General features: G+C 18.5%; 2 protein-coding genes across 2 annotated transcripts; one reads left to right on the top strand and one right to left on the bottom strand.

Moving 5' to 3' along the window:
- Positions 1-581: 581 nt before the first annotated feature.
- Positions 582-10,753, top strand: PRSY57_0319000 (ABC transporter, putative; the record flags this gene model as incomplete). The annotated part of the gene is made up of 4 exons (XM_020114478.1): positions 582-723; positions 1,030-1,132; positions 1,374-10,486; positions 10,641-10,753. 4 exons carry the CDS (start codon positions 582-584, stop codon positions 10,751-10,753), a joined length of 9,471 nt encoding a protein of 3,156 aa, XP_019970845.1.
- A 268-nt stretch (positions 10,754-11,021) lies between these two features.
- PRSY57_0319100 (hypothetical protein) lies at positions 11,022-12,455 on the bottom strand (the record flags this gene model as incomplete). Its single annotated transcript, XM_012905815.2, has 1 exon — positions 11,022-12,455. One exon carries the CDS (start codon positions 12,453-12,455, stop codon positions 11,022-11,024), a length of 1,434 nt encoding a protein of 477 aa, XP_012761269.1.
- Between the last annotated feature and the right edge of the window lie 324 nt (positions 12,456-12,779).

Raw genomic sequence — 12,779 nt, forward strand, 5'->3', positions numbered from 1 at the left:
ATGGTTTAATTTATATATAATAAATATTGTATATATATTATATACATATATAATATTATATATATATATAATTTTTTTTTTTTTTTTTTTTTTAGTTTTTTGAATAGATTATTCTAATATCTAATATTTTTGATGTTTTATTTTATTTATTTTTTTTTTTATATTTAATTTTTTTTTGGTGTTTTATAATTTATTATTATAGAAAAAGATCAGGATTATATTTTTATAATAATTACCTAATAGTAAAAAAAGAATTATATAAATAAAATATATATAATATTATTATATATATATATATTATATTGATTTATTTATTTATATAATAACCAGATAATGTAATTTATATTATATATAGATAAATACATTTATATATATAGTAACATCTCTATATAATATTATAATAACAGATATGTAAAATATTTAATTTTTCATGTTTGGTTTTTATTTTATATTATGGTAAGCTTAGGACTAATTTATCATTCTTATCTATTTTTGATTTTTTTTTTTTTCCTGTTTTTTTGGATTTCTTTAAAAAGAAAATAAAAAAAAAAAATAGAATAATCAATTGAAAATAAATTAGAATGAAGATCCGTAAGCTCTACGGTTTATTAAAAAAAATTTATTATGAAAAACGAAAAGATTTCTTCCTTTATTTTTTCTTTTTGTTAATTCCGTTTTTGTTAATATCATTCCATTTATTTTTAAGAAATATCAGTGACAAATGTAAGTTTCGTAAAATAAAAATATGTAGATATATTACATAAATATATATATAAATATAAATATATTTATAAATATGTATTTAAATTTATTTATATGATTATTTGTTTTACAAGTAATTATATATATCGTGTTCATTTACATGTCTTCTATATATATATATATATGTATATTTATTTATTTATTTATTTATTTATAATTTTTATTGTTGTGGAATGATATTAGTCAATTATTTTGTTAATATAATTACTTATACATTTTTATAAGTTTCATATGATACCATATTTTTTTATATATTTATTTTTATAGATTCCTTAGAAATATATAATACATCCTATCCAAATGATAAAATTAATTTGAACGATACAATAAGACAATATGTCTTATTTTTAAGTAATGAATTGTGTTCAAAGTAAGTTTTTATAAAATAAAAAATTAGATGAAAAAAAAAAAATATATATATATATATATATATATATATATATGTGTTAACATTATATATTTTTGTGTTGTGTCTTTACGTACAATGAAGCGTAAAAAAAAAAAAAAAAATGTACACAATTATGTAATATGAACCAATAATATATACATATATATATATATATATTTATTTATTTATTTATATTTATTTATTTTGTTGTTTAACGTTTCAGAGAAATAAATGATGAGATTTATGTTAACCACATTTGTTTAACACCGGGCAATGAGCTTACGAAAGACTTTTTGTCATATGCAGAAAATAACGATTTAAATATTTTTAAATTATATAATTCAGAAGAAGATTGTTTGAAGAATTTAAAATATGCCATCGAATTAAAATCAAAAGATATTAAAAACGTGAATTCACTTGAATTAAATGATGATATATTAAATATACATGAAAATGATAAGAACAGTTTATTATATAATTTACATAAAAATATAATAAACTTAAAATCATCGGAATTTAATATAAACGATTTATATAAAGATGTATATACAGAAAATGAATTTGAAAATATAAAAAATTTGAAAATAAATCCACATATATTAAAAGTGGTTAAAAATACAGAATTTTATAAAAACTTTATTAAAGATATAAAAAATTTTAAAAATGAAAATCACTATACGCAATATTTTAATGATGACAGAAAAAAATTATTTTTTTATAATTTTGTAAAAAATAATTTAGTGGAAACAAATTATTCTTGTGGTTTATTAAGTGTAGAAAATGTAAATTATTATAAGAAAGAAAAAAATGTGAAGTTTTCTTATTTGTATGGTTTATCACCACAAAGTGAAGGCTTTAAGGGAAAAGGCTTATATAAAAATGCATCCTTGTATAATAAATATGAGAACAAACAATATGGAAACCCATTTCACTTATATTATCCGTATGTTACATTAGAAAGTGACAAAAAAAAAAATGAAAAAAATGAAAAAAATGAAGACATATTATCATCTATAAATAACAATGTAGTAATGAAGAATGGTATACAATCATACCATAATAATAATTCCATCAACAGCAACGACGACAAAAAAAAAAATAATAATGATAATTATTATTATTATAATAATTCGGATGGATTAATTACTAATGTTAAGTATAAAATACGTGTAGGTGATTATGCTTTATTAAATTCTAATGAGAAATATTTTTTCAATGATATAAATATAAATTTGAAACAGAATTTCATAAATTTTAACACAGTTGATGATTTGTCATTTAATATTTATTTCAATGAATGGTATTATTTTAGTTTTTTTATTGTATTAGAATATCAATTTAATTCTTTTATTTTAAATTATAATGCGGACATATTAAAAAAGAATAATTTGTTAACACATAGATATGAAGAGATAAATGAATTAAATAAAGAAAGGGAAATAACTATGGAATATAAAAAAAAAGATGAAAAAGAATATCAGGTTAATAATGAATATATTAATGAAAATGTTGGATATGATGAGAAAGGTGGAAAATATAAAACTGAACTCAAATTAAATGACTTTTTTATATACAAGATGCCAATGAAAAGTATGAAAATTAATGCATTTGATACTTTTGAAAAAAACATATTTCGGGTAGTTGTATTTTTATGTGTGTGTTTATTTATTGTAAACATATGTTTCGATATAAATAAAGAGAGGAAAATTAATATAGAGAATTTCTTATGTTGTCTTAAAATAAATAAATATTATTATTACTATTCTTGGCTTTTATTTTATTTTATTATATTATTTTTTTATAATATTATATTTACCTTAGTTATATATTTTTATGTATATAAATGTTTAATGAATTACTTTATCCTTTTCTTTCTAATATATTTTTTTTTAATGAATAGTTTATTATTTACAATTATATGCATGCAATTCTCTAATAATAGTTCCATCAATTATATAGCTACCTTTTTATTATTCTTCTTATTTTCCTCATTCCGTTTAATTATACATTCAGGTGCCAGTAATATACTTACTTTCTTTGTACTCTTGATACCACATTCGTCATTTTGTTTGTCTCTTGATTTTATATTTATATTAATAAAGAATAATATAAAAATAGATTACAAGCAGTTGTTTATAAAATTTGAAAACATCAGCTTGATGCATCTAATTATATGTTCCATAGTATCTTTTGTTTTATTAATATGTATATTGAATTATATAATATATTACAAGAGGAAGAAGATGAATATGTTAAATACTAAATACAGGGGTAAGAGTAAAAGTATAACGAATGACAAAAGAAAAAAATCACAACAGAAAACATATGAATATGGAAATATTAATTATGATATGTCGGAAAAGTATCCAACTCATCAATTAAAAGACAACAGTAATAATTTCATGCTTGAAGGAACTGATGAAGATGACACATGTTACGAATTAGATACATTACATAAAAAACAGGTGAATAGTCAAATGTGTTTAAGGATTGAAAAGATAAGAAATGATAGAAGAGAATCGAATGGTCATCCATATGACATTCCCATGATACCTCTTCGACACAACAATAATATAAATAATAATATAAATAATAATATAAATAATAATATAAATAATAATATAAATAACAATATAAATAATAATATAAATAACAATATTAATAATAATATAAATAATCATAATAATAACAATCAGCATCGTAATAATCAATGCTATTTAATTATTCAAAATGTTAATAAATTTTATGGAAAGAAACACGCATTAAAAGATGTCTCCTTAACCCTTAGAAGTAACCGTATTTTTGTACTGTTAGGAGAAAATGGGTCTGGAAAATCTACATTAATTAATATCATAACCAAAATGATTAGTAAAGATAGTGGTGAAATCAATTTTTTTAAAAATAGTTATAAAAATAAAAAAAAAGATATTTATATGGATGTTAATAAAAATAGAAGAAATGGATTATGTGGTCGTATATGTTCAAATGGTTATATTAAAGAATTTGTTATGAATCGAATATTGAAAAGAAATTGTAATGATACCAACAATTATGATAATAATAGTAATAATAATAATAATAATGATAATCATAGTAACAATAGTGGTAGAAACAGTAGTTTTAATAATAATAATGTACATAATAAAGATATAAAAAATGATTTAGAAATTAGTTATTGCAGTCAGAATGTTATATTATATGAAAATCTTACATTCTATGAAACTATAAAAATATTTTTATTATATTATAATAAAAATGTAGATAAATATTTAAATAAGAAAAGGACATTAAAAATTATGAATGATTTGGATTTAGTACAATATTTAAATGATCAAATAAAAAATCTTATGGATGAAGTAAAAAAGAAAATATCCATATTTATATGTTTTCTTGTTAAAAGAGATATATATATATTAGATGAACCTTTTATAGCTTTAGATATAAAAACAAAGACAAAGTTGTTCAAATTTTTTGATAAAATCAAAAAGAATAATATTATCTTTATATGTACTCATGATATATATGAAGCAAACAATTTTGCTAATGATATAGCAGTTATAAAGAGTGGTCAAATTATTTTTAAAGGTTCAAAAAATTCATTCCAGAAATTAATTGAATATAAATTTACTTTAAATATACAATTTAATGGGTTACCAAATGAGGAACAGACAAATTATTTGAGTCAAGAAAAAATTATGTCTGCCTTGAATAAAAAGGGTGTTATAAATTCGCCAAGAAAGGTAGGTAATAATTATGTGGATAGTTATAATATTGGAAGGATATCATCGTATGAAATTAGTATTAATGACAAGAAAAAGGATAATAATAATAATGATAATAATAATAATGATAATAATAATAATGATAATAATAATAATGATGATAATAATAATAATGATAATAATAAAAACAATAATGTAGACCATATCGATCATCTGTTTGATATTCTTGTTACAAATATCAATGAATTTACCAATAGTAGAGATATCATTAAAAAGAATATTATAAAATTTATTAAAGGCACAAGAAATGAAAATAAGAATTGTTTCATATTTTTTAATGAAAATCATATTTATTGTACTTACAAAATAAATGAATTAGAGTCATTAAAAAAGTTATTATGTGTCTTAAACAAATTTAAAAATATGTTAACATATCAATTAAAAACAATAGATATATATTATACTTATATATATATTTATACATTGAATGAAAAAAAAAAATTATTAAAAAATATTCAGGATAAAGATATTAAATACTTAATTGAAATTGATCCATTATTTTTCTTATTCTTTCAAAATTTTAAATATTTTAATGAACTCAATAATTTATTACTAATGAAGAATAAACATATGCAACCTATTTCTTATAATTTTGCATATTTAAGGGATATACTAGTAAGAGGTAATGAAAATAAAAATAATATTAATAGTACTAATTATGATGAGAATCCTTATGATATTAATATGTATAATAGTTATAATAAATATGGTAAATATAAAAAAAATAATAATAACTCTTTTTACAACATGAGAGATGATACGGAATTAACAGACATTGAAGAAAATATATCAAGTAAAAAAAAAAAAAAAAAATTTATAGAAAAGGAGTTCAGTTATAATACATATCATAATAATAAAAATGATGATGATAATATGATAATGTCGAATACTTCAAATAGTATGAAAAAGAAAAATATAAAAAAACAAAATATTTTTAAAACATGTATAAACTTTTTCACAACATATATTAAGCCAACCTTATTATTAAAATTGAAAAAAGATTTAGGTAGCTCAAGTTTTTATTGGTACAAATTTATCGTACCTTTATTTCTTTTATCCTTTGGTCTTTTAATAATAAAATGTGTGTCTTTGTTTGGAAAGGTGCAAAATATTGATTTGGATTACTCCACAATAAGTTCTAATCATTTAAAACAAAGTACGATTAATTATTTTATATTATATAAGAATGAAATGAATAACAATGAAACGTTGGATTATAATAAATATAATTTAAACGATAATAATATAAAGAAAAATTTGAATAATTCTTATGATAAGATTTTGAAGAAATTAGAAACTAAGCAAGATGATCATGCAGAGGAATCTCATATTAATAATAGTAATAATAATAATAATAATAATAATAATAATGATAATATAAAGGACATTTTAAAATTAGAAGACAATGAATATAATTATAACAAATTAATACATGAAAACTCATTTAATTATTATAACAGTACAATAAATTCCCTTTTACAAAAATATTGCTTAAAAGAAAAAATAAACTATATAGATGAACCCTTAATCGAAGATAATTTATATGATAGTATAAATAATTATTTAGAAAAGAAAGCCAATCATGAAAATGAAATATCTTTAGGTACCTTTGCTTTTTTAATAACAGAAAAAAAAGCAGATAATAGTGATAATAAGGAAGATGTAGAAACCTTGGAGACAAGAAATGATACGGATGTTAATAAAGAGGTGGAAATTAATATAAATTTGTTTTATAACTATACTTCTATCCATTCTTATGCATACTACACCAATTCATTATTCAATATGCTGTCAGATTTTCAAAATATATTAAACAAGAAAAGTGGTAATGAAAATATTATTTTGGATGGTAATACATATGATAATATTAAAGTTGTTGAAGATGTGAAGGGTAATTATGATATGAATACATTATTATATCACAAAGAAAATAAATACAATTATTCCATAAAAGATTTAGATAATAAAAATATTACAGATGAATGTAATACAAATTTTAGATTATCAAAGAATGTATCATATAATAATAATAATAATAATAATAATGAGGAGGAGGAACATATAAATGGAAATATAAATTATAATGATAGTAATAATATATATATTATACCAAATGATAAAGAAGAAGAGAATAATTTCCATGTTAAGAAATTAAAGAAAAGAATTGATACATTAAATGAACCATTCAATATAAAATTTCATGAACATTTCATGAGAGATTTTTATATTAATATATATGTATTTTTATCTATAGTAATATTTTTTTGTGTATTTTTTGAAAGATTTAAAAATGAAATTGAGAATAGGAAAATATTTGAAAATTTCCATGTCCATCAATATATACATTATTTTCAAATATTACTATTAGAATATTTATATTATTTTATATATATATTATGTTTATTTTTAGTTTTATATATATTTGATTATAAAGAATTTTTATTTATGTCCTTTTTTTGTTTCTTATTATTATATGGTTTTAATATATTTTTATCTATATGTTTATTTTCCTCTTTATATTTACATAGTTATATTTTATTTTTGTTTTTCAATTTCATTTTCTGTGGTATAATTAGTATTGTCATTTATGTGTTGGTAATTTTATCATATGCATATAATAATGAGATATTAATAAATTTATCTCATGTGTTAGTATGTATATTTAGAATATTTGATTCCTTTGCTTTATCTCATGTATTGAATATAAGAAGTTTATGCTTAAACGTCAAACGTCATATGAAGCATATTGATGAAGATATAATGTATGAAGATATGAGTAGTTCAAATAATTTCGTTATATTTGGCTGTTTCAAAAAGGTATATAATCAACTATCAGGAGACAATAATTTAAATATTTCAGATGGAATACAAGGTGTTTGTGAAGATTCGAATTCTTTTTTTAATACAAGTGGAGATTTTGTATTCCTATTAATCAATTGTATTATTTATTTGTCTATTGTTGTTTATAAGTTGTTACAAATTATACCTTCCAAGGAGCTCACAGAGAAAGAAAACGAAAAAAAGAATTATGAAGAAATTATTTTAAACAATTCCTATAATGTAGGTGTAGAAAGAAAAAAACAAAAAAAAAACAGATATACATTTTTTTTAAAAAATTTTTATTTATCTAATAAGGAATATAAACAACCAAAAGAAAATTATGAAAAAAATATGAATCCATTTTTTTATTTCATTCAAAAATTGTTTAATTTAAAAAGAGGAAATAACGTAGATGAAAATAATACAACAGTGGGTATTTATAAATATGGAGAAAACGTAGATAGTAATAATTATATATCTGAAGATGAAATTAATATAAATAATCAATTAAATTCTGAAGGATATTTAAAAAATGATATATATATGAACGAATTGAATGATAATTATAATAATGATTATGATGATAATACGATCGATATAGAAATGCAGATATCAGAAAAAACAAATATAAAAGAAAAAATGTTATATAAAGAAACAGAAATAGATAAATATTATAAAGGACAATTAGATGATGATAATGATGATGATGAAGAAAAAATTTTTAATAAAATTAGCCAAAAATATATTTTAAAAAATTTAAATATTAAAATGCGTCCATACAAAATATATACATTTTCATCTATATTTAATAACGATTTAAATATTTTATATTTTTTTAAATATTTTTTTTGTAATAATAAAGATAATTTAAAAGGAAGTTTACAAACAATAGCATATGGACATAAGTATGAAATTAATAATAAATTTATTAATAAAAAAAATCAAAATGAACATATTTCAGAAAAAATTCAAAAAATGAATGAAAGAGATTACAAAATTGAATTAATTCCGACCATGTCTATTTATGAACATTTTAAAATAATTTTAACTTTTAAAAATATTGAATTAACAAATATTGAATTAAAATATATTATCAACTTATTAATGTTAATTGTAAATTTAAAATGTGATATACATATTAATTGTAATCAATTAAGTGGAGGTATGAAAAAGAAAGTAGAATTGATGATTAATTTGTTGAGAGATGATAAAATAATCTTTTTATACAAATTAAATGATAATATAGATTTCTGTTCACAAATATATATCAACATTATTTTAAAAAATATTCTATTATATAATTGTGAGGAAGAAGAATATGAACATAAAGATGAATATAAAGGGGAATATAAAGGGGAATATAAAGATGAATATAAAGGGGAATATAAAGATGAATATAAAGGGGAATATAAAGATGAATATAAAGATGAATATAAAGGGGAATATAAAGATGAATACAAGGATAAATATAAAGATGAATATAAGGATAAATATAAGGATAAATATAAAGATTACGAATGTTACAAATATTACGAAGATCCTGTTTATGAACAAGACATACAGTTCTATAAAGGACAGGGGATTTACACAAATGATGAGAACCAGTTTGATGATTATATAGATAAGTACTCATTAGATGATTTAAGAGGAAACGAAGATCGTAAAGAGTTAAGAGCAAATATGCTGAAAGGACAACATGATAAAAATAATTATAAATTTGATGAATCAAACGACATTAGTTATACATCTAATGATGTATTAAACGGTGATGATGACATGTTGAGTTTAAGAAGGAATACTAAAGAATTCAAAAGGAATAAAAATAAAATTAATAAAAAGAAGAAAAAGAAAAATGAATTAGTTTTAGAAACATATGATATCGAGAAAACAAATATGAATCAACTAGGAAGTAACCTAAGTAATAGTAATTATTTAGAATGCAATATTTCATCTAACATGAACAGTGTTAATGAACATATTATTCATTCATTTATAAAAGAAAATATATTAAAAATAAAATTTGGAATTGAAAATTTTGTTATATATACACATATATATACAGATATATTATATTATGATTATTTATATTTATTTAATAAAAATAAAATAATATATAAGAATTATACAACAAATATAAAAAACAATTTTAAAAAGTTCTATTCATTTCAAATAAAATTAAAAGGTATACGTGACAGTAAAATTATTGATTATGTTCATATGTTTTTTTCAATCAATAAACATGCTTTTGCACGCTTTGAAAAGGTTATAAAAAAAATGGATGATAAAAATTCAAAGAAGCCAAAAAAAAAAAAACAACTCATCTCACCAGAAGACATGCCGTCCAATTCTATTATTTTATTCCTTGAAAATAATGTTAAAAGAAATGTGTTAAATGTACATAATTTATATTATATATTTAGAACCATGAAAAAAAAGAAATACAATAATAAAAAGAAAAAAGGAAATTTAATTAGTTTATGTAAATTTCATAAAATATTACTTAACTTAATTATAGATAAATATTCATATTTACATTCTTATTTAAGCCGAAATAAATATATATCAATTTTCCATCTATTCAAGTTTGCTATATGTGAAGTGGCTTATCAAAATATACAAAAGTTTATAATTAAATATAAAGGGATAAAAAAAGTTTATTCAGAGATAACCTCTATAAATAACTATGTTTTTATATTGAAAATTTATGACAATAAGCATATTTTTAAAATTTTGGGTAAGCAAAAAAAAAAAAAAAAAAAAAAAAAAAAAAAAAAAAAAAAAAAAAAAAAATTTTACCAAGAAATTTTAAACATATAAATAAATATATATATATATATATATATATATATATATATTTATATATTAAACATTTTTTTTTTCCTTTATAGAAATGGACAAGAGACTTAAGTTTAACGACAAAGATATCGAGGTTGAACAGATAGACATCAATAATGTAAACGCAAATGATATATTTTTGTTAATGTTTAAGAAATTGCTTTAATGAGTTACATGGAAAAAAATATATATATATATATATATGTATATATGTGGGTATATTTTTTTTATATATAAAAAACTTTTAATCAAACTTAAACCGTAATGTTTTATAAAATTATATATTCAATATGTATAAATATGTAACACATTTGAATAAAATTGTAATATGCATATATTAAAATATATTTATAATATGTAAATTTTTTTAATATGTGAATAGTTAAGGAAAGAAAAAATATCATATCATATAATATAATATATATATATATATATTATGGTGCTGTAGTTTCGTTTTTTATATTTTTCCATTTTTGAATATTTCCATCTAATTTTTTATTTAACATTTCTGTGATTTGCTTAATATTTTGAACTTCACGGGACAATATGTTAATATTTATTTCACAATTTAGGAGTTTCTTATACAATTGTAGAGTTTGTTTATGGTTTTCATTTATTTGTAATGTTAGGATATTAAATATGGATGATAAATATGATGATAATTTGTTGTGTGATTTATTATTAATAGTTATGTTGATTATAAGATCCTTAATATTTGATAACATATTTAAAAGTTTTTTATTCGTTTTGTGTTTTATATATTGTATTTTCTTTTTTAATTTTAATTTGATTAAATAGATATAATTAAGTATTCTTTTGTAGGTATTTTCATTTAGACAAATATTTAAAAATAAGAAGAAGGATAAAAAGATTGATGAAATATTTTCTTTGTCATTAAAACATAGTGGACTTTTTAATAAGTCTTGATATTTATATAATTTATTATGAATAAATAAATATTTCGTATTTATATTTTGATATTTAAAATATAATAAATTTAAAAAATGAATATTTGTTAATTTATTTATTTGTAGTGATGAACATAAAGTATCATCTTGTGTAAAACTATGCATATTATATTTCAATAATACATCATATATAGTATTATAATTATTTAAATTTTTATTATTTTTCATAATTCTTTTTTTTTTTTGAGGTGATATATATATATAATTATTAACATATTTATAATATTTTTGATTGTTAATCCAGTAAGGATCATATATTTGTTCATGTTTTATAATTTCATAAATATTATTTTCGATATTATATAATTTCAGAAGTAATTTATTAAAGTCTATAGGATATTTAGTTAAAATAGTACTATCCTTTATTTTTTTTCCATTTTCTAATTTATGTATACAATATGTATAATTCTTAATAATACTAATTATCCTTTTTATGTTTTGAATTCTTAAGATAATTTGTCCTTTTGTATTATCATAAAATATATTTTTATTATAATTATGTTCATTAAATATATTTTTCTTCCTATATGTATTTTTTATTATTTTCTCTTCTATATCATTATCTATTTCATTTATATCGAAATTATCATATTTATAGCTTCCATTATAATCAATACATATACTTTTTCCACTAAATTTTTTAAAAGACATAAAAGAATATATATGATCATATGTTATAGAAGTATTATTCTTTTTTCTATCCTTACATACAAATTCTTTCTCATATTTATTATAATTTATCAAATTCTTATCTTCCTTTTCTTCATATATATAATATTCATAGTTCGCTTCATTTATATATTTAAAGAATTTTTCTTTAAGTACCTGACCAAGTTCTTCAAATATTTCTTGTTCATAAATTCCAGTTTGAATATCTTTCTTTCTCTCTTCAATATTCATTCTTAAAAAAAATAAAATAAAATAAGATTAAATAAATGAAAAATGTAAAATGAGAAAAAAATAAGATAAATGTAAAATAAAAAATATATGAAAGATCTACTATGATCCACAGTGATAGTTATAATTTTTGTATAATTCTTGTCTTTATACATATTAAATTTTAAAAGAAGATAAATTTGTTTAAATAGATAAAAAAAAAAAAAAAAAAAAAAAAAAAAAAAAAAAAAAAAAGAAAAATATAAAAAAAATAATTAAAAAAAAAATTATAAATATAAATTTTTATATATATTAAAAAAAAATTTATTATAAAAAAATATATAATTT

The sequence above is a fragment of the Plasmodium reichenowi genome, chromosome 3 (assembly GCF_001601855.1).
Source record: "Plasmodium reichenowi strain SY57 chromosome 3, whole genome shotgun sequence".
Lineage (NCBI taxonomy): Eukaryota > Apicomplexa > Aconoidasida > Haemosporida > Plasmodiidae > Plasmodium > Plasmodium reichenowi.